The 24653-nt window shown below is 43.7% G+C and overlaps 1 protein-coding gene across 2 annotated transcripts in view; it reads right to left on the bottom strand.

The window, feature by feature from the left end:
- The window catches only part of ARHGAP39 (Rho GTPase activating protein 39), a 189494-nt gene that overhangs the window by 31224 nt on the left and 133617 nt on the right, over positions 1-24653 (bottom strand). For both annotated transcript variants that reach the window (XM_063450969.1, XM_063450970.1), the window contains one exon: positions 12546-12619. In XM_063450969.1, the coding sequence (XP_063307039.1) occupies positions 12546-12619 (74 nt within the window). The remainder of the gene's footprint in view (positions 1-12545; positions 12620-24653) is intronic.

Here is a 24653-nt window from a genome sequence, read left to right as displayed (position 1 = left end):
GTCAGTCAGTCAGTCAGTGAGTGTATGTCTGTCAGTCAGTCAGTCAGTCAGTGAGTGTATGTCTGTCAGTCAGTCAGTCAGTGAGTGTCAGTCAGTCAGTCAGTCAGTGAGTGAGTGTATGTCTGTCAGTCAGTGGTCAGTGAGTGAGTGTATGTCAGTCAGTCAGTGGTCAGTGAGTGAGTGTATGTCAGTCAGTCAGTCAGTCAGTGAGTGTATGTCTGTCAGTCAGTCAGTCAGTGAGTGTATGTCTGTCAGTCAGTCAGTCAGTGAGTGAGTGTATGTCTGTCAGTCAGTGGTCAGTGAGTGAGTGTATGTCAGTCAGTCAGTGGTCAGTGAGTGAGTGTATGTCAGTCAGTCAGTCAGTCAGTGAGTGTATGTCTGTCAGTCAGTCAGTCAGTGAGTGTATGTCTGTCAGTCAGTCAGTCAGTGAGTGTATGTCTGTCAGTCAGTCAGTCAGTCAGTGAGTGTATGTCTGTCAGTCAGTCAGTCAGTCAGTCAGTGAGTGTATGTCTGTCAGTCAGTCAGTCAGTCAGTGAGTGTATGTCTGTCAGTCAGTCAGTCAGTCAGTGAGTGTATGTCTGTCAGTCAGTCAGTCAGTCAGTCAGTGAGTGAGTGTATGTCTGTCAGTCAGTGAGTGAGTGTATGTCTGTCAGTCAGTCAGTGAGTGAGTGTATGTCTGTCAGTCAGTCAGTCAGTGAGTGAGTGTATGTCTGTCAGTCAGTCAGTCAGTCAGTGAGTGTATGTCTGTCAGTCAGTCAGTCAGTGAGTGTATGTCTGTCAGTCAGTCAGTCAGTCAGTGAGTGTATGTCTGTCAGTCAGTCAGTCAGTCAGTGAGTGAGTGTATGTCTGTCAGTCAGTCAGTCAGTGAGTGTATGTCTGTCAGTCAGTCAGTCAGTCAGTGAGTGAGTGTATGTCTGTCAGTCAGTCAGTCAGTGAGTGAGTGTATGTCTGTCAGTCAGTCAGTCAGTGAGTGAGTGTGTCTGTCAGTCAGTCAGTCAGTGAGTGAGTGTATGTCTGTCAGTCAGTCAGTCAGTGAGTGAGTGTATGTCTGTCAGTCAGTCAGTCAGTCAGTGAGTGTATGTCTGTCAGTCAGTCAGTCAGTGAGTGTATGTCTGTCAGTCAGTCAGTCAGTCAGTGAGTGTATGTCTGTCAGTCAGTCAGTCAGTCAGTGAGTGAGTGTATGTCTGTCAGTCAGTGAGTGAGTGTATGTCTGTCAGTCAGTCAGTCAGTGAGTGTATGTCTGTCAGTCAGTCAGTCAGTGAGTGAGTGTATGTCTGTCAGTCAGTCAGTCAGTCAGTGAGTGAGTGTATGTCTGTCAGTCAGTCAGTCAGTGAGTGAGTGTGTCTGTCAGTCAGTCAGTCAGTGAGTGAGTGTATGTCTGTCAGTCAGTCAGTCAGTGAGTGAGTGTATGTCTGTCAGTCAGTCAGTCAGTCAGTGAGTGTATGTCTGTCAGTCAGTCAGTCAGTCAGTGAGTGTATGTCTGTCAGTCAGTCAGTCAGTCAGTGAGTGTATGTCTGTCAGTCAGTCAGTCAGTCAGTGAGTGAGTGTATGTCTGTCAGTCAGTGAGTGAGTGTATGTCTGTCAGTCAGTCAGTCAGTGAGTGTATGTCTGTCAGTCAGTCAGTCAGTGAGTGAGTGTATGTCTGTCAGTCAGTCAGTCAGTGAGTGAGTGTATGTCTGTCAGTCAGTCAGTCAGTGAGTGAGTGTGTCTGTCAGTCAGTCAGTCAGTGAGTGAGTGTATGTCTGTCAGTCAGTCAGTCAGTGAGTGAGTGTATGTCTGTCAGTCAGTCAGTCAGTCAGTGAGTGAGTGTATGTCAGTCAGTCAGTGAGTGAGTGTATGTCTGTCAGTCAGTCAGTCAGTCAGTGAGTGAGTGAGTGTATGTCAGTTAGTCAGTCAGTCAGTCAGTGAGTGAGTGAGTGTATGTCTGTCAGTCAGTCAGTCAGTCAGTGAGTGAGTGAGTGTATGTCTGTCAGTCAGTCAGTCAGTCAGTCAGTGAGTGTATGTCTGTCAGTCAGTCAGTCAGTGAGTGAGTGTATGTCTGTCAGTCAGTCAGTGAGTGTGTGTCAGTGAGTGTCTGTGTCTCTCAGTGAGTGAGTGTATGTCTCTCAGTGAGTGAGTGTATGTCTCTCAGTGAGTGAGTGTATGTCTCTCAGTGAGTGAGTGTATGTCTCTCAGTGAGTGAGTGTATGTCTCTCAGTGAGTGAGTGTATGTCTCTCAGTGAGTGAGTGTATGTCTCTCAGTGAGTGAGTGTATGTCTCTCAGTGAATGTGTGTGTATGTCTCTCAGTGAATGTGTGTGTATGTCTCTCAGTGAATGTGTGTGTATGTCTCTCAGTGAATGTGTGTGTATGTCTCTCAGTGAATGTGTGTGTATGTCTCTCAGTGAATGTGTGTGTATGTCTCTCAGTGAATGTGTGTGTATGTCAGTGAGTGAGTGTGTCAGTGTCTGTGTGTGTTTGTCTGTCAGTGATTGAGTGTATGTCTGTCAGTGATTGAGTGTATGTCTGTCGGTGAGTTACTGTGTGTGTGTGTCTGTCAGTGAGTGTATGTGTGTCAGCGTGTGTGTGTCTGTCAGTGAGTGACATGAAGGGGCGGCAAAAAGGATCTTTGCCTAGGACGGCAGAAATCCTTGCACCGGCCCTGCACACAGACAAGCTCACTCACTAGCAGGTATACACACACACACACACACAGACAAGCTCACTCACTAGCAGGCGCGCACACACAGACAAGCTCACTCACTAGCCCTCATACACACACACACACACACACCTACAAGCTCACTCACTAGCAGGCACACACACACACACAGACAAGCTCACTCACTAGCAGGCGCACACACACACACAGACAAGCTCACTCACTAGCAGGCGCACACACACACACAGACAAGCTCACTCACTAGCAGGCGCACACACACACACACAGACAAGCTCACTCACTAGCAAGCATACACACAAGCTAATTTACACACACAAAAACAAGCTCACTCACTAGCAGGTGCGCACACACACAGACTAGCTCACTCACTAGCAGGCATACACACACACAAGCTCATTTACACACACACACACACACACACACACACAAGCTCACTCACTAGCAGGCACACACACACACACACACAGACAAGCTCACTCACACACACGCAATCACTGTCATGGCTGAAGCTTACCTGGTAGGTGAAGTTTCCATTTTGTAGCCTCTTCCTTCCGGCGAGCAACGTGTGGGGGCGGGGTTTAAGCTAGGGAGGCGGAGCTATGAACTGGAGGCGGGGCTTGTGTGCGGAGGCGGGGCATGCGGACGAAATAAAGATTAATTATGCTAGGAGACTGACAGGGCTGATCAGGGCTGTCAGACCGGCCCCAGTTGCCGCGGCCCAACGGGAATTTTCCTGGTATCCCAGTGGGCCAGTCCGGCCCTGCTTACATCGATTCCATTACATGTTAATATTCTGACTCCAAAAGAGGCTTGCTCAAAGAATGTCTGCTGGGCAATTGGTATGATGGTCTTAATAATTTCAAAGCTTCCTGCCAGTATGTATTTTCAGTTATTGAAAACTGCGTTCCAGAAGAATATATTGCTCTTGAAATGATTGGAAAATATTTGAACACCCGGTCTTAGAATATTTTATTCATCATGTTAAAATAAAATATTCCACACATTTTTTGGAAAAAAACAAAAAAGCCTTCAGGAAAAAAAAACAGAAAAAAAACTTTTTTTTTCAGGCCTTCACATCTCTAACTATAGCTCCCCCTTCCCGGTAAATAAAAAAGTTGTAAACCCTTGATTTACTTACCTTATCCCAGCTCCGATGTCCGTCTGCGCTGGGGCGATGACCCGCGACGAGGGGGCGCATTAGATCTCACCATAGGTGAGCATTGAATCAATGCTTTCCTATGGGGAAAAAAATATCTGACGCTGTGCGGCCTCATGCAGAATGTGAGAACATCCAGCGTCAGATACCGGATCAAAGGTCCGTTTTTAATACAGGAAGCCTTCTAGTGGCTCTCTGCTAGACAGCCACTGTGGATAGACTTGGTTCTGCAATGTAAACATGTTTAACATTGCAGCACAAGGTGCAAAAAGGACACTGCTTCCAGACCACTTCAATGAGCTAAAGTGGTCTCGGTGCCCCATTTCGTTCATTAATTCATGACAAAAATACAATTCTCAAAGGGACACTATAGTCACCAGAAGCAGTAGTTCTGGTGTCCATTGCCCTCAGGACATCTCAATAGCCTACAGAACGTAATTTGATTTAATGGTCATTCATAAATCTCAGTGTTCCAAATTTCCACTCAGACAACCCTACTCACAATTGTGACTCTTTCTCTGCTTGCGTGGGTTAAAAGGACTGCACTCTGTGAAACGTACATTGTTTTAACACAGATTCTCAGTGTCATGGAATTGGGGAGGAATAGAATATTAGTTAGAATAAAGATAAAGGTAGGGAGATTGTGCCACTAATTGGTGGGGGGGGGGGGGGGGGGGGGGGGGGAAGGGTAACCCCTATGTAGACACAAATACAAAAAAAGGTTAGGTCATGGATACATGAGTATAGAGTATTCCAGACCTAACCCTTAGTTGAGGCAACCTTAATAAACTAATCTTAATAACACGTAACTTTTAATAAATTTGGGTTAAAAGTACTATATACACAGTCAGTAAAGGGGAGAGGCGATCAGGACCATATGATACTTGCTGAAGTAGTTGTAGTACCTACAGTATGGGGATAGTCATAAGAAAATCTAAAGTCCAATTTTACCAGATACTAAATAAATAAATATGTCCCCAACACCCATCACCCAGGGCCAAACAAACATGGATCCCCTTGATACTAGAAATACAGCAGAGGCTAAATCACTGATGGCTAAATATCCATTTTAGAAAACGAAAAGATAAATAAAATAAAATAAAATCAGTAGCTAGATGGCTAATCTAAGAGCGTCAAGCTGCAGCACCGTCCCTATTGATCTCCGCCACCCACTGCTCTAAATTCCCAATGCACGCTTCGCCGACTACCGTCTTTACCAAGGGAACCGGGTAAGAGTCAATCGATTAGTTTAAATATCCCGCCCTCCGCTCTGGTTGGCTAGTAGTTCCACCAATCAGATTAGAGGGCTGACAAAAAAAACAGTTCACATATTAACCCTTAGTAGTACGGTTAAATAACCCAAAACCTGTATCAATTAGGTGGTAAATAACTTTGTGTACCAATTGGGATTTAGGTAAGTATTGTACCAAATATAGGGATTAGACATCAAGTGCCTTCAATATGAAAAAAGTTCCGGAGGTGCTGAAAGTAATTAAACTTCCCAAGTTCATAAATGCACCCCATATTTTGTACCGTCTCTAGAAGCCATAATGTGCTACAATAAATATTTATTCAAGATGGTACTGAACTATAGTCACTATCATTTTTTTGATCCAGTGGTTACTAAAGTTCTCATATTGGGGTTTTATCCAGCTGAGGAAAAATATAATTGAAAAAAATGATCGTAGTTGGTATCAAATTGTATCTATTCCTAAATTTCATATTTCTCCAACCCAAAGATAGTAGCTACAAAAAAGTTTCACTTTCATGATAAGTTAATATAGGTAGAACTCTTGCTTCAATGAAGCCCAAAAGTAAAATACACAAAATAAGTCATAAATAAGAATACATGAACAAAAAAACAATAAATGAAAAATAAATAAAGTTAAATTAAATTACAATTAAAATCAAAAGTACCCCACATGCTGTATTAATAAAGGGGTGCTTATGGTTCAATTGATGGCATGTTGCTAATTTTGTTTTAAACCATATTTAAAAATGAAATAAATGTATAAACATAAATAAAATAATATAAAAGTTTACAGTAGAATTAATGAGCTTAATTTTGGATCAAAGAGTGAACCCTAGGGTAGTGATAATCTAATTCGTAATGGAGTATAGAGTGGTGTTAGAAACCATAACCACTGTATATAAAGATGAATTATTCATTAAGTTAGATTATAATTATTGGTGTTTGTTTTTCAATTGTGTCGGTATAGCATCTTGTGAAAGATTTCATGTCCACTCCCATCCTATACAGCTCCATAGTTTAGACATAAATGCACATGTTTTCAAAGACACGTACATGTCAAAAGTTAACCTCATAATAATGACCTAGGAGAGATCTTGTTGCCTCTTACTGAAGTCTTTGGATGCATATGTTTGTTTTCTAAGGTGATGTCAAGAAGTGAAAAAAAGGGTACTAATAGATTGCCCAATACAATGGGTTATAGCAACAAGTGGCTCTGCCTCATAAGCCAAGATTCTCCTTAACCATCCATTTATGAATGAATAAATGGAGTAAAGTTAAATTCATCATTTAGTCCTTTAGGGTATAATGTTTTAAATTGGTAGATCCAACGTGGCCTTAAGTTTCTCCTCTTCGATGATTTTGAAATATTTGTTGGATCACTTGGAATTCAAGTACAGTGGGTTTAGACGCATGGTTCTGTCTTACATGTCTTGCTATTGGAGTATCGACATGTAAATTGGTGATGGAGTTAATGTGTTGTAAAACTCTGCGCCGCAGTTGTGGATACGTTTTTCCAATATACTGTAAGCGGCACTCACATGTTATAAGGTAAACAACATTTGTGGAACTGCATTTACAAAGGCATTGATGGTGATCTCCTTTAATGATCTTTTATTCAAAACGGTTTTCGATGGTAGAATAAAGTCACAGGCTTTACAGTGACCACATTTGAAGAGACCTTTAGTGGCTTGGAGCCATGTGGGTGCTATTTGTGCTCGTTTCAAGTGACTGAGTTAAATGATCCACCAAGGTTTTAGCTCTTCTAAAAGTCATTGACGGTTGACTAGTGATGGTGTTTTTAAGGCATGAATCATATTGTAAAACTGGCCAGTTCTTATTGAAAACCTTTTGAGTCAGGTCCCAATGATTGTCATATGTGCCTATAAATCTAGTTATGCCTGGGGTGGTGGAAGTGTTTTTAGGTAGTCTGTGTAGACTTTCAGATCTATCAATACCTTTCATTGGTAAGCTCTAAAATTCTGTTGGGCTAGCCAAGGCTTTTGAATCTACTCCTAAGTTCTTTTGCTTCAATTTCAAAATCCTTCTGGTTGGAGCAGTTACTTTTCGCTCTTAGATATTGGCCATATGGAATATTGGCCTTTAGATGATAGGGGTGAAAGCTCTGCCAATGTAGCAAGCTAGTAGCCGTGGGTTTCCTGAATAACGAAGTAGTCACCTTCCCATCATCGAAGATGTTTATTTTTAAATCCAGGAAGACTAATTTCCTCTCATCAATACCATGAGTAAGTATCAGGTTTATTTCATTCTTGTTGAGCTGTTCTACCATTTCCTCAAATAGTGTTTAAGAGCCTAACCAAAAAATTTAAACGTCATCTATATATCTATACCATTTGTATATAGATGTAGTGAATTTGGTATTGATCCTGGTATACACTATGGTTTCTTCCCACCATCCCAAAAATAAGTTGGCATAACTGGGTGCACATGACGAACCCATAGCCGTACCTCTTAGCTGTAAGTAGTACTTGCCATTGAATGTAAAATAGTTGTGAGTTAGTACATACTTAAGCAAAGACAAAATTAAAGTCTGTTCTAGTTCATTAAAAGTCTTGGATTTTTCCAAAAAATAAGCAACGCCTGTTATTTCTTTTTCGTGTGGAATATTAATATATAATGTCACCACGTCCAGGGAGGCTAGTGACGTATAGGGGGGTACAGTAGAGTTCTCAAGGGCTAGCAGAGTCTGTTTAGTGTCTCGTATGTGGGAACTAAGTCCTTGTACTAAAGGTTGTAATAATTTGTCCAGGTCATGGCATTCAAAGATCGATTGACTCTTACCCGGTTTCCTTGGTAGAGCCGGTAGTCAGTGAATCGCGCGTTGGGAATTTAGAGCAGTGGGTGGCAGAGATCAATAGGGACGGTGCTGCAGCTTGACGCTTTTAGATTAGCCACCTAGCTACTGATTTTATTTTATTTATCTTTTCGTTTTCTAAAATGGATATTTAGCCATCAGTGATTTAACCTTGGCTGTATTTCTAGTATCAGGGGGATCCATGTTTGTTTGGCCCTGGGTGATGGGAGTTGGGGACATATTTATTTAGTTAGTATCTGGTAAAAGTGGACTTTAGATTTTCTTATTACTATCCCCATACCGTAGGTACTACAACTACTTCAGCAAGTATCATATGGTCCTGATGGCCTCTCCCCTTTACTGACTGTGTATATAGTACTTTTAACACAAATTTATTAAAAGTTACATTTTATTAAGATTAGTTTATTAAGGTTGCCTCAACTAAGGGTTAGGTCTGGAATACTCTATACTCCTGTATCCATGACCTAACCTTTTTTTGTAATTATGGAATATTCGTTTCCTTTAACCCCTTAAGGACACGACATGTCATGATTCCCATTTATTACAGAAGTTTGATCCTTAAGGGGTTAAAAGAAAATGGCTTTACATTTCTCAAAATTCAGGACCAGCAGGTCTTGCCAATGCCCGATTACTGACGTAGTCACATCAATGAAATCTAAAACTGCAGACACAATTTAAATCCCATTTGCAGAGCCATCTGTCCCTTCCCATTATGTCAGACCATTTCTTATTTGACTGGAAAGAAATTAAACAGGAAAGTTATATAAGAATATAGAGACACTGCCTCCAGCTACAGTAATGCGAGTAACGTCTTTAAATTATAATCTATACGCTGAAACTCATAGTTCTATATAATTTAACAAATAGTAACTTTCTATATGCTGATTGTGTCAATCAATTTTTATAAAAAGTTGTGATATTAATGTATTTAAAACAGGACAGATCTCTGTATTACACGGTATCCCATACAGGGCAGATCTCTGTATTACACGGTATCCCATACAGGGCAGATCTCTGTATTACACGGTATCCCATACAGGGCAGATCTCTGTATTACACGGTATCCCATACAGGGCAGATCTCTGTATTACACGGTATCCCATACAGGGCAGATCTCTGTATTACACGGTATCCCATACAGGGCAGATCTCTGTATTACACGGTATCCCATACAGGGCAGATCTCTGTATTACACGGTATCCCATACAGGACAGATCTCTGTATTACACGGTATCCCATACAGGGCAGATCTCTGTATTACACGGTATCCCATACAGGGCAGATCTCTGTATTACACGGTATCCCATACAGGGCAGATCTCTGTATTACACGGTATCCCATACAGGGCAGATCTCTGTATTACACTGTATCCCATACAGGGCAGATCTCTGTATTACACTGTATCCCATACAGGGCAGATCTCTGTATTACACTGTATCCCATACAGGGCAGATCTCTGTATTACACGGTATCCCATACAGGGCCGCTCTCTGTATTACACGGTATCCCATACAGGGCAGATCTCTGTATTACACGGTATCCCATACAGGGCAGATCTCTGTATTACACGGTGTCCCATACAGGGCCGCTCTCTGTATTACACTGTATCCCATACAGGGCAGATCTCTTTATTACACGGTATCCCATACAGGGCCGCTCTCTGTATTACAGAGAGTTCCCATACAGGACAGATCTCTGTATTACATGGTATCCCATACAGGGCAGATCTCTGTATTACACGGTATCCCATACAGGGCAGATCTCTGTATAACACGGTATCCCATACAGGGCCGCTCTCTGTATTACACGGTATCCCATAAAGGGCAGATCTCTGTATTACAGAGAGTTCCCATACAGGGCAGATCTCTGTATTACACGGTATCCCATACAGGGCCGCTCTCTGTATTACACGGTATCCCATACAGGGCCGCTCTCTGTATTACACGGTATCCCATACAGGGCCGCTCTCTGTATTACACGGTATCCCATACAGGGCCGCTCTCTGTATTACAGAGAGTTCCCATACAGGACAGATCTCTGTATTACACGGTATCCCATACAGGGCAGATCTCTGTATTACACGGTATCCCATACAGGGCAGATCTCTGTATAACACGGTATCCCATACAGGGCCGCTCTCTGTATTACACGGTATCCCATAAAGGGCAGATCTCTGTATTACAGAGAGTTCCCATACAGGGCAGATCTCTGTATTACACGGTATCCCATACAGGGCCGCTCTCTGTATTACACGGTATCCCATACAGGGCCGCTCTCTGTATTACACGTTATCCCATACAGGGCCGCTCTCTGTATTACACGGTATCCTATACAGGACAGATCTCTGTATTACACGGTATCCCATACCGGGCAGATCTCTGTATTACACGGTATCCCATACAGGGCAGATCTCTGTATTACACGGTATCCCATACAGGGCAGATCTCTGTATTACACGGTATCCCATACAGGGCAGATCTCTGTATTACACGGTATCCCATACAGGGCAGATCTCTGTATTACACGGTATCCCATACCGGGCAGATCTCTGTATTACACGGTATCCCATACCGGGCAGATCTCTGTATTACACGGTATCCCATACCGGGCAGATCTCTGTATTACACGGTATCCCATACAGGGCAGATCTCTGTATTACACGGTATCCCATACAGGGCCGCTCTCTGTATTACACGGTATCCCATAAAGGGCAGATCTCTGTATTACAGAGAGTTCCCATACAGGGCAGATCTCTGTATTACACGGTATCCCATACAGGGCCGCTCTCTGTATTACACGGTATCCCATACAGGGCCGCTCTCTGTATTACACGTTATCCCATACAGGGCCGCTCTCTGTATTACACGGTATCCTATACAGGACAGATCTCTGTATTACACGGTATCCCATACAGGACAGATCTCTGTATTACACGTTATCCCATACAGGGCAGATCTCTGTATTACACGGTATCCCATACAGGGCAGATCTCTGTATTACACGGTATCCCATACAGGGCAGATCTCTGTATTACACGGTATCCCATACAGGGCAGATCTCTGTATTACACGGTATCCCATACAGGGCAGATCTCTGTATTACACGGTATCCCATACCGGGCAGATCTCTGTATTACACGGTATCCCATACCGGGCAGATCTCTGTATTACACGGTATCCCATACCGGGCAGATCTCTGTATTACACGGTATCCCATACCGGGCAGATCTCTGTATTACACGGTATCCCATACCGGGCAGATCTCTGTATTACACGGTATCCCATACAGGGCAGATCTCTGTATTACACGGTATCCCATACAGGGCAGATCTCTGTATTACACGGTATCCTATACAGGACAGATCTCTGTATTACACGGTATCCCATACAGGACAGATCTCTGTATTACACGTTATCCCATACAGGGCAGATCTCTGTATTACACGGTATCCCATACAGGGCAGATCTCTGTATTACACGGTGTCCCATACAGGGCCGCTCTCTGTATTACACGGTGTCCCATACAGGGCCGCTCTCTGTATTACACTGTATCCCATACAGGGCCGCTCTCTGTATTACACGGTATCCCATACAGGGCCGCTCTCTGTATTACAGAGAGTTCCCATACAGGACAGATCTCTGTATTACATGGTATCCCATACAGGGCAGATCTCTGTATTACACGGTATCCCATACCGGGCAGATCTCTGTATTACACGGTATCCCATACCGGGCAGATCTCTGTATTACACGGTATCCCATACCGGGCAGATCTCTGTATTACACGGTATCCCATACCGGGCAGATCTCTGTATTACACGGTATCCCATACCGGGCAGATCTCTGTATTACACGGTATCCCATACCGGGCAGATCTCTGTATTACACGGTATCCCATACAGGGCCGATCTCTGTATTACACGGTATCCCATACAGGGCCGCTCTCTGTATTACATGGTATCCCATACAGGGCCACTCTTTGTATTACACGGTATCCCATACAGGGCAGATCTCTGTATTACACGGTATCCCATACAGGGCCGCTCTCTGTATTACACGGTATCCCATACAGGGCCGCTCTCTGTATTACACGGTATCCCATACAGGGCAGATCTCTGTATAACAGAGTTCCCATACCGGGCAGATCTCTGTATTACACGTTATCCCATACAGGGCAGATCTCTGTATTACACGGTATCCCATACAGGGCAGATCTCTGTATTACACGGTATCCTATACAGGACAGATATCTGTATTACACGGTATCCCATACAGGGCAGATCTCTGTATTACACGTTATCCCATACAGGGCAGATCTCTGTATTACACGGTATCCTATACAGGACAGATATCTGTATTACACGGTATCCCATACAGGACAGATCTCTGTATTACACGTTATCCCATACAGGGCAGATCTCTGTATTACACGTTATCCCATACAGGGCAGATCTCTGTATTACACGGTATCCCATACAGGGCAGATCTCTATATTACACGGTATCCCATACAGGGCAGATCTCTGTATTACACGTTATCCCATACAGGGCAGATCTCTGTATTACACGGTATCCCATACAGAGTAGATCTCTCTAATACAGAGGTCCGCTATTATAAGAGTAAAAATGATAACTAGTAAATTACCTTTTTTGCTCCTAGCAAGGCTGCTTTTTGAAGTTTCCTGTAACAATACTTGGCGTATGTGCTGATTGCCACCCCTAGAAAGAAAAAAGAAAGAACTATTACACACTATTCTCAGTAATGTAAATTGGGCAATATTCACTACTCCTGGCCTTGTTACTTTTCAACAGTGATTGACACGCACCCTGCGCCCGCACTGTACTCGTTATGCTGCACTGGTGCTGCAGCCATTACACATCGCTTGTACTCTATGCATCCTGCGCAGGAGCTGCACTCACTCCCCTGCACCCGCACTGTACTCGCTATTCCGGGCCCGCACAGTACTAGAGGAAGGCGTTCAGACATTTTGAAACCATTGGGGATGGGGGGAACTGTATATTTTACAGAAAAATGGACAGTAGAGCAGAATTCTCTTACAAATTGTCATTTTGTTACATTATGAATATAAAATGCAGTGTGTAACAAAATACAAATATTTGTGTTCAGCGAGGTCTGAGGAGTACGAGTTACAGGTCCAAATATGGAGCTTTACCCCTTTTTAGTTTTTACACATTGAAATTTGCCAGATTGGTTACCGTATATCAGTGGTAGTCAACCTTTTTCTACCTACCGCCCACTAATGCATCTTTTTGGTTGAAAAAATTTCCTTACCGCCCACCAGTTTTCGCGCAAATGCAGAATATTTTTTATCTTTTTATTTCTACTTAACGCAGGTTTATAAGGTTTTTAACTTTATAAAGTTTAATGAGAAAACAAAGTAAATTGAAATTACCTTTACTAGTGATTAATGAGATTATAATGAGGTTGATGCTGCGAGACTAAATATTTGATATCTGGTTCGATTTTCGTAAGGAACAAACGAAGGTCTCTTTCAGTGATATTCAGACTACTTCTCTGTTTGCGCATAATATGATTTCTCATTTGTGCGTCAGCTCATCTCCTCTCCCTCCTCAATTCCCCTCCCCACCTTTTTTTCCCCCTTTTTTCTATTTTTTTAACCTTCCTTATAGCAATGCCCAGTAGGAAGGCTGAGCTAGGTAGCCCACTTACTATAGTCCACTATAACAGATAGGCACACATACAAGACACACATACATACAAACACACACAAGACACACATACGACACACACACACACGACACACATACGACACACACACACACACATCCAGACACACAGACATGCATACAAGACACATACATACACACATACAAGACACACAGACATGCACACAAGACACACATATACAAGACACACAGACAGGCACACATACAAACAGACACACACAGACATGCACACACACATGCAGACACACACATAAGACATACATAGACACACACACATGCAGACACACATACAATGACACCTACATACAAAGACAAGACACACATACATACAGACACACACACACACACACACATACAAAGACACATACAGACAGACACACAAGACATACCTACAAAGACACACACACACAAACAAACACACACGTTATATTTAAGTCACCCTCCTGTTTCCTACCTTTAAGGTGCAGGAGGGTGACTTTTCCTGGGGTCCAGTGGTGGCTCAGGTGGATGGGAGTCAGAGTTCCCACTCTGACTCCCTGGTCTTCCTCCCGCGTGGCTCTCAGTTTTAGCTGGGAGGAGTGACCGGGGAATCACTTCCTCCCAGCTCTGATGTCATCAGAGGGGGCTCGGTCGCGCTGTTAAAGCGCCCAGCGCTGACCGGGCCCCCTTACAATCCGCATCCATCGGGTGGCCCTGACAGCATGGGCCACCCGATGGACACTTTGGAAGGCGGCCCCGGCGGTTTACCGGTCCGGTCAGCTCCCTCTGTCAGCTCACACTGTAAGTCTCGCGAGAGCCGCACTATGACACCGCGGCTCTTGCGAGATTTACACTGGGAGCTGATCGAGGTGCTGAACGGACCGCCGCGGAGGAGAAGGGAGCTGACAGGAGCTGCAGGAGAGGTAAGTAAGATCTCTGCAGCCCCCACAGCCCCATTGTCTGTATTATGGCAATGTAAATTGCCATAATACAGACATTGACTCGAGTATAAGCAGAGTTGGGGTTTTTCAGCACAAAAAATGTGCTGAAAAACTCGGCTTATACTCGAGTATATACGGTATGTTGCCTTTGAGACCGTATGGTAGCCCTGTGTTGGGAATAATACACTTTGCCTATACTGACCCAAGGCTCAAGCCAAAGATGATCGGATGCTCAGTCTGTTTAAAATTGGCTAACTTGGAACATGTCAGCTATTTGAAATAATATACTTTATCTATATCCAATGCTTAGTAACTATACCCCTAGACAAGAGCTATAGAACATAGTGTAACAAGTGTTAGAGTTATATCCTGTGTGTTTCTGCCGTTGGCCTTATTTCCTGTATTTCTCCCTTTGATCAAAACGGATAATGCTTGTAACGACCACCCCTGTTTCCTATATAACCGGTTACACAGCTCAATAAACGCTGAGAAGTCACTTTGAATCTTGCATTGTCTTGTCTCATTCATTGGGGCTCCTTGCCAGCTGGTTTGCGGACAAAGAGAAATACAGAGAGTTGCAAAGTGATACAAAAGACCATGGCAAGGGGAAATTCCTCACTATCACCCAGGAATGAGAACTACCCCATCATAGCATATTATCTATCTGCAAAAGCAGACAAGGTATTCAAAATGGGCTTAGTCACAAATCCTGACAAAAGTTAGCGTTAATATTTGTTTTTTGCATTTTTTACACAAAAAAATAACTTTTGCTGGTGATATTGTTGTGAAAATGTTTTATGGTGATTTGGAAAGTTACAGGGTTAGATATAGTGCTAGCAAATTAAATTCCCTGGGCTTTCTACCTGGATTGTCAGGCAGGTCCCTCAAATTGGAATTAATAAAATCACATAATTATGTAAAAAGATTACATAAATACACAAGTAGAATTCACATATGTATTTACACACACACACACACTTTTTTTTTTCATTCTAAGTGTATTTTGATACATTTTAATATCAAACTGCTTTTTCATCCATTAAAATAGGAACGACAGAACGCAGTCACAGCGTTAACAGGTTAACTCAGTGATGGCGAACCTATGGCACGCGTTTGGCAGCCATAGGTCGCCGGGAGGGGGATGGGTGGGGACCACTGGCACCGTTCGGCAGCAATGCAGAGTAGGCACCTGCCTGCCCAAAACGGCAGGCACCTACTTTGCTTTCGAATCGAGAGGACCCAGAGACAGGGGGAGGATCTGGGAAGCAGCTCTCCTGTCCTCCTGCGAGGAGCGTTGTGGAGCAGTCTGTGTGTGTATTCAGCGGACTGTGTGTACGTATTCAGCAGTCTGCAGTTGTGTATTCAGGTTTAATTGCCATTTTGTCACTTTGAGGGAAAAAAAAAAAATTGGCATGTATTGCAGTATGGGCAATCAGGCTCAAAAAGGTTCGCCATCACTTGGTTAACCAATATTATTTTTAACAGCCGATAGCGATAATCTGTGAACTTCCAGACCGATAGCCGATAACTTACTGATACCGATATTCTGTACATTCACCATTTAAAAAAAAAAAAAAACAATTTCTACACAAATCTACTGTTAACTGAACATGTTTATTATTTATTTAGTTTTGCAAAAAAAATTTTTTATTAACCCCTTAACGCCGTTCTATGCTGTCCCGCATTAAATGGGCTTTAAAGCCGTTGCGGCGGCAAAGAACGCCATAACGGCTTGCAGCCCCTGGAGGTCCGCGGTACTCACCTCCACCGCGATCCTCTTCTGGACGGCTGCCTGACAGCCCAGGCAGCCCTCCCCTGGCAATTACAGAATATTGGTCAGACCCAACATCATTGTATCATATTCTTCATGAATATTTTATATCCACTAATAGCCCAGAGTAAATAACAGCACTTTTAATGAAATTACTTAGAGCACAACAAGAGGAAATAAACAGCAGAATATCAAATATTTATACAGAAAAGGAGTAAATATATACTAATGTTGTCAGTCCTCAGAAACATGCTACAAGGAATGGAAAAAAGCGAAAAAGAAAAATATGTAATACTAAGTTATCTATAGTCAGCAGCACCGCACGAGGTACATGTAGAACAGATAAAGCCTTGGCCTTGGAACATCTTATGAATCCACTCATAAAATCACCACTTACAAGAGACCACCTACAAGAACATGGGACCAACAAAGTAAATCAAGGGGTCACATACACATTACAGTCAGGGCTATATTCTGGGCTACGGGGTATTTCACCATTCTGATGTACCAATCAAAAGGGAATTGGGTTTTAACAGACCATGGTATAGTAAAGATGAAGACATCTGGAGGGTCTGACAAATGTAATGATCATCTCTGAAGAGGCATGTAAGAAATTTCAAACTTTGGTATAAAGAGCATGAGAATGACCATCCTGGGTAGGAAGGACTGCAGAATGACCATCCTGGGTAGGAAGGACTGCAGAATGACCATCCTGGGTAGGAAGGACTGCAGAATGACCATCCTGGGTAGGAAGGACTGCAGAATGACCATCCTGGGTAGGAAGGACTGCAGAATGACCATCCTGGGTAGGAAGGACTGGGGAATGACCATCCTGCGTAGGAAGGACTGGGGAATGACCATCCTGCGTAGGAAGGACTGGGGAATGACCATCCTGCGTAGGAAGGACTGGGGAATGACCATCCTGGGTAGGAAGGACTGCAGAATGACCATCCTGGGTAGGAAGGACTGCAGAATGACCATCCTGGGTAGGAAGGACTGCAGAATGACCATCCTGGGTAGGAAGGACTGCAGAATGACCATCCTGGGTAGGAAGGACTGGGGAATGACCATCCTGGGAAGGAAGGACTGCAGTATGACCATCCTAGGTAGGAAGTACTGCAGTATGACCATCCTGGGTAGGAAGGGCTGGATAATAACCATCCTGGATAAGAATGACTGGGAATGACCATGCTGGGTAGGAAGGGCTGGATAATGACCATCTTGCGTAGGAAAGTCTGGAGAATTTAAAACATTGGAAAGTATACATTTGAGAAGCTTTTGGATAGCAATGTAACTGTAAAAATCATTTTTATTTGATATAAAATGTATGATTTGCATTATGAGTATATACGATCACTTTAATGGTTTAGGTTTGACACTGCATTTTTTTGAATTGTGTTTATCACATTCATTTTGCATTATATACTTTCACAATGCTCTTACAAAAGATTAATTTAGTTTATTTATTTAGCGCTAGCACTATTTAATTTGTCTACCCCGTTAGAATGAGTGTAGACCCACCGATACTGGGTACTGTGATAAGATAATATGGCCGCCATATGATGGAATTTAATCCCCATATTGGTTTGCTTTTGATTTTAAGTAGCATTATAAAATGTAAAAGGATCATATTGTGTGAGCAATTTGCACTGTTTCTTAATCTGTATTTACTATAACCCCTTACATGAGTTGAAATGGTTATAGTGCGGCAGGGAGCGGACCTTGACTGAGTATAGTGGTTATGGTGCTCGAAGTGTTCCTTTAATGGATGGTAGTCTTGCAGGTTTATGGTTAGGATCACAGGTCGATGGTTACGTATGGCTAGTTAGGTTGGAATGCAGGGTATAGATGATTAGGTTACCAGGGTTAAGGTTGTATATAGTCAGTCTTGGCATGCAAGTTTATAGTTGTTATGCTTGCAAAGTTCTAGTTATGTATGGATGGTTAGGCTCCCAGGGTTATAGTTAGTCTTGGTTATTTAGACATGCCGGTTTATAATTAGGTATGATTGGTTCGGATTGCAGGGTTGTGTTAGTCTTGGTTGGTTAGGATTGCAGGGTTGTGTTAGTCTTGGTTGGTTAAGACATGCAGGGTTATAACTGAGTAGTCTTGCAGGTGGGAGCTCTCTGTTGAAGAGATTGGAGCTCTCTGTTGAAGAGATTGGAGCCCTCTGTTGAAGAGATTGGAGCCCTCTGTTGAAGAGATTGGAGCCCTCTGTTGAAGAGATTGGAGCCCTCTGTTGAAGAGATTGGAGCCATCTGTTGAAGAGATTGGAGCCCTCTGTTGAAGAGATTGGAGCCCTCTGTTGAAGAGATTGGAGCCCTCTGTTGAAGAGATTGGAGCCCTCTGTTGAGGAGATTGGAGCCCTCTGTTGAGGAGATTGGAGCCCTCTGTTGAGGAGATTGGAGCCCTCTGTTGAGGAGATTGGAGCCCTCTGTTGAGGAGATTGGAGCCCTCTGTTGAGGAGATTGGAGCCCTCTGTTGAGGAGATTGGAGCCCTCTGTTGAGGAGATTGGAGCCCTCTGTTGAGGAGATTGGAGCCCTCTGTTGAGGAGATTGGAGCCCTCTGTTGAGGAGATTGGAGCCCTCTGTTGAGGAGATTGGAGCCCTCTGTTGAGGAGATTGGAGCCCTCTGTTGAGGAGATTGGAGCCCTCTGTTGAGGAGATTGGAGCCCTCTGTTGAGGAGATTGGAGCCCTCTGTTGAGGAGATTGGAGCCCTCTGTTGAGGAGATTGGAGCCCTCTGTTGAGGAGATTGGAGCCCTCTGTTGAGGAGATTGGAGCCCTCTGTTGAGGAGATTGGAGCCCTCTGTTGAGGAGATTGGAGCCCTCTGTTGAGGAGATTGGAGCCCTCTGTTGAGGAGATTGGAGCCCTCTGTTGAGGAGATTGGAGCCCTCTGTTGAGGAGATTGGAGCCCTCTGTTGAGGAGATTGGAGCCCTCTGTTGAGGAGATTGGAGCCCTCTGTTGAGGAGATTGGAGCCCTCTGTTGAGGAGATTGGAGCCCTCTGTTGAGGAGATTGGAGCCCTCTGTTGAGGAGATTGGAGCCCTCTGTTGGAGATTGGAGCCCTCTGTTGGAGATTGGAGCCCTCTGTTGGAGATTGGAGCCCTCTGTTGGAGATTGGAGCCCTCTGTTGGAGATTGGAGCCCTCTGTTGGAGATTGGAGCGCTCTGTTGGAGATTGGAGCGCTCTGTTGGAGATTGGAGCGCTCTGTTGGAGATTGGAGCGCTCTGTTGGAGATTGGAGCGCTCTGTTGGAGATTGGAGCGCTCTGTTGGAGATTGGAGCGCTCTGTTGGAGATTGGAGCGCTCTGTTGGAGATTGGAGCGCTCTGTTGGAGATTGGAGCGCTCTGTTGGAGATTGGAGCGCTCTGTTGGAGATTGGAGCTCTCTGTTGGAGATTGGAGCTCTCTGTTGGAGATTGGAGCTCTCTGTTGGAGATTGGAGCTCTCTGTTGGAGATTGGAGCTCTCTGTTGAAGAGATTGGAGCTCTCTGTTGAAGAGATTGGAGCTCTCTGTTGAAGAGATTGGAGCTCTCTGTTGAAGAGATTGGAGCTCTCTGTTGAAGAGATTGGAGCTCTCTGTTGAAGAGATTGGAGCTCTCTGTTGAAGAGATTGGAGCTCTCTGTTGAAGAGATTGGAGCTCTCTGTTGAAGAGATTGGAGCTCTCTGTTGAAGAGATTGGAGCTCTCTGTTGAAGAGATTGGAGCTCTCTGTTGAAGAGATTGGAGCTCTCTGTTGAAGAGATTGGAGCTCTCTGTTGAAGAGATTGGAGCTCTCTGTTGAAGAGATTGGAGCTCTCTGTTGAAGAGATTGGAGCTCTCTGTTGAAGAGATTGGAGCGCTCTCTCTGGCTGAAGCTTGCTGCTTTCCTCTCTATATACAGTTTTTCCACATCACACTGCACCGTAAACGTCAAACACAGGCCTTTCATTCCCTGACAATCCCCTGGAGAAACGAATATTCTTTGTTCATCTGACAGTTGAGATGTCCCAATTAAACACAAATCCTCATTAAGAGAGTGCAGTCTGACACTTTAGCACTTTGTAACAGATGGCTTTTAAAGAACAGGCTACATTCCAATTTTTTTAAACTGAACCCTGAACATGTGATAACAGATTGCTATTGTTCTGTAGCCAGTATTCTGTCACTCTCACACGGTTCCGCCAAGTCAGCCTGCCCCAGTCTCAGTTCTGGCCGTCACACCATTTACACTAATCACTAGGAATGGCACGTCTTGTGAACTCTGACTAACAGTATGGTCAGGCGGTCATTACAGCATGAACCAGTCTATATATTGTGTTAACAAATGACACAGGTATATTTATTTACTTACAAGCACTCTACATGGTTCATTATCTAACAGGGAACTGCAGAGAACAGACAAGTGAACTGCGAAATGGAAGGCCAGTAAAGTCCTTTAGAGGAACAAGTCATACAGGAGGGGAGCTTTCCTGGTGTATATTCTTTTGTGACAGATTTTGATTGACATTTTTTTTACGATAGTAATACAACATACAGTCATAGTATACAGGTGGGAATCCCGGTGTATATTCTGCATCGAAATACTTCATTGTTTATAGAAATCCTGTGACGTATACATACAGCCTGCAAGGTGGTACAACGTCTACCTCTTACCTTCCAGAAAGATAACTATGAAAGGATTTGTTCAATAAGACCATGAAAATCTATTTCCATAAATGCACATAATCATAAAAAAATAATTGATTAAAGTTTACCATATTTGCCCTACAAATGTACCATGTAGCTTGTGGAGCTAGGACTATCACTTAGTTATCAGTATGTGCTGGGCACTGTCTAATAGAGACATTGTCCAAAGCTTCTAATAGATAGGGTTAGCAGATGTCCCGGTTTGACCAGGATTATCCGTGTTTCCAAGTGTTGTCCCAGTGCCCTGAACTGTTGGTAATTCTGTCCCAGACATTAACAGCGTCACCAGGCCACGGTCAGATGCTGCTGGAAGGAAGCAAGAGCAAATGACTTCCTCCCACCTACTAGAGAGAGCCACGCAGGGAGGACTGGATGTAGAGAGGAGGTACAAGGTACCTCCGTCAATCGCTGCTTCCTAGTACTTGCAAGCACCATAAGCACTGCACTGGAACACCATAATCATCGTAAACCCCACAAACCACTGCAGCTTGGTTGGGGTTGTCCTTGTTGTCCTCCACCCACCCAAGACCAGGATCCAGCTTCCAGTGGGAAGACCTCTTGTGATCCAAGGGAGTATAGTGATTATAGCAATCCCCAGAGTGTGAATATAGCTCTCCAATCCCCCAAACATGAGCCTAGACTTCATGAAGGGTAAAACTAAACTCAGTTTAATGGTAGCCACAACTGCCCTTTTATGACAGTCCCCATGCTGAGGGCACTCCCCCCTGGACCTGAGAGTAAACCACAGTATAAATATATACACAATCACATTAGCTCTCAGGTAAAGGACACTCCCATACAAAATCAGATAGTCCCTCCTCTGTGCCTGGGAGATAATTTGATCAGGAACTGTACTAATCTAATCCAATTGTCTCCAAGCACAGAAAAAATTTTTTTTTACAAACCCCCAAAAGTACCTGAAAACACACAAAATCCCCAGTTACATCCCCTGATAGCCCTGATCTGGGTGACCAACATATCCAAAAATCACCCAGATCAGTTCAGGGGTTCAGGAATTTCCTGGAAGTCTTAATTTTGACCGCCCACCCGCATGGTCCCATGCCCAAAACAGATCCAGAGATTTAGGGCTTGTGGTTGGTTTAGTTTGAAAACGAACAAACTACAGAACACAGTCAATAGTCTTACCCTGGAGCATGATCCCCTTGTTCGTGGGAACATTTCCACCGAACAGCACTTTTCTAAGTGTTGTGGAACCGAACGCAGGCGATGCTGGAAGTACAGCGGTGTTCGGGAGTTTGTGTCCGTTTTCAGTTCCATGAAATTCATGCCCAAACACCGCTGCTTGCGTTCACGGGAACAAGATGGCTGCCACCTCGTGGTCGTCCATAGGAATTGCAGCCACCCAGACGAACACAAGGGTGGAAATTGCTACAAAGTAGCAATTAGGCTTAACAAGCTCCAGGGTGGTCTCCGGTTCGTGCAGCTGTTCGGTTCCCGAACCAAATATAAACCCCACGAACCAAGTCTGTTCACATTGTTTTTAAAGGGTCCATTGTCTTCTGATAAGAGGCTGGCCAGCAGGCCCCTTCAAGATCACGTGACGAGGCTCAGTTCGTCAGAGGGGTGGGGGGGGGAGAGAACGAGAGGAGGCACATGGAGGAAGGAGCAGACCTCCAGTCAGATTTTCGAAACTTAGAAAGACTTAGAAAGAACAGGACTGCAGCGGACTACAGCGGATCCACCAGTTATATCACAACGGGAACCTCATCCAATTTGAGGAACTTCAACAGGATAATCACTTAACCCCAACGGATTTCTTCAGCTATATTCAGATCCGGGATTTCGCAGGAAAACCACACAAAGGCAGCAGCTCAGGGAAGGCTGACTTTTTATGAGAAACTATGCTTAGACGGAGTGGCCCCCCAAGGGCATGATAACACTCATGTATGCCCACCTTAGCACGGAAAACAAAGAATGGGGAAGGTTGACTTACGCCGACCAGTGGGAGACAGATCTGGGAGAAGTGTTAGAAGGGGTTGAATGGCAAGAAATATGGGAAGCAAATAAAAATGCTTCTATCTGTGTCACGCTACAGGAACAGACGTGGAAAAACATGTTCAGATGGTATACTACTCCCGTAAAACTGTATAAAATGCACAAAATGGACACAGATGATTGTTGGAGGGGTTGTGGAGCCCGAGGAACATACATCCACATGTGGGGGGAATGCCCGAAAATAAGTAGATTTTGGAAGGCAGTTGAGGATTTACTGAAACAGACATTTAACAGGCCCCTAGTTCTAGATCCGTGGATATATTTATTGAATTGGTCTATCGACGGATGGACCAAGAGAGAGCAGAAACTAGTCCATTAAATAACTCTTAGTGCGCGACGAGCAATAGCAACCGCATGGCTCTCACCAGAGAGCCCGGAGTTTCCGGGAGTGATATCCAGGATCCGAGAATGTAGGATTATGAACGACCTGACAGCAAGGGTAAAGGGGACGACAGTAGCTTTTTTAAGACTCTGGGAGCCATGGGATAATAGCATAGTGGGATCCAGCAAAGACATAAGACCGAATAGGAGAGTTAAGGTGAACTAGCAGTGGAGGTCCCCTTCTCGTCCTCCTGGGTCTCCCTCCGCCCCCCGATCTTTGCTCCACGTCTCCCAGATGCTGCACCCCACTTATATCTTTTTTCTCAAACTATCTATTCTGTCTTTCTGTCCTGGTCTCTTTTTTCTTACTTCCCGATTCCTAAGGGAAGGATACCTTTTTCAATTTTATTTAATTTTTTATATTTTTTTACATAAATTACCTCAGGCATGGTCAAAATAATGAAGGAACAGGGAGATCCAGAGCTAATGGATAGATATTAAAATAGGACTCCTATAGTTATGTTTGAATGCCTGAAAAATATAAAACCCTCGATGGGAGACAAGTATCAAAGATATAAAGAAAGGGTATCACAAGGTTCACCTGGAGCACATTCTGCATTCCAAAGTAATACCTATGTTGGCTTCTGCGTAAGCAAAATTATTACTGTACACCTGTTACTCCTGTCGATTAGAAAAAATAAAGAATTCAAAAAAAATAAAAATACATTACTTGGGTTTGTTTATCTGTGTGTGTACCAGTGTGTAGCTGTGTTAGGGTGTGTGTGTCAGTGTGCATCTGTGAGGGAGGTGCAGAGTTTAATTACTATTTGTTCACGGGATGTGCAGAGTATAATGACACATACGTCAGAAAGACAAATAAATGAATAGAAATTTCAAACGAATGAACCAAGACCTCTTTGTTCGTTCGTTTAGTTTATTACAAGGAAGGAGCTACCGACGCGCCCGTGGCCCCCCGCCACTTCCAAAGCCCCCCATGTCCTCCCTCACTCTATGGGGGTCAATATGAAAAAAAAAAACAATAAAGACCTGCCTGCTAGGGATCAACCGATATTGATTTTTTTTTATAGCAGATACTGATAATATGTGAGCTTTCAGACCAATAGCCGATAACTTACCGATATTCTGTACATTTACCATTAGAAAAAATACACTATTTCTAAAGGTAAATGCACAAAATATACATGCCACTGGATGCAGTGTGTTTAGACAGGGGAGCTGTGTGTGTTTGTGTAGTGTGTGTGTGTAGTGGATGCAGTGTGTATTTGTGTAGTGTGTATATAATGAATGCAGAGTGTGTGAGTGTGTTTGTGTAGTGTGTGTATAGTG

Source organism: Pelobates fuscus, chromosome 4 (genome assembly GCF_036172605.1).
Source record: "Pelobates fuscus isolate aPelFus1 chromosome 4, aPelFus1.pri, whole genome shotgun sequence".
NCBI lineage: Eukaryota > Metazoa > Chordata > Amphibia > Anura > Pelobatidae > Pelobates > Pelobates fuscus.
Note: the sequence above shows the minus strand (reverse complement) of the source record. Positions and strands in the feature narration are given on the sequence as shown.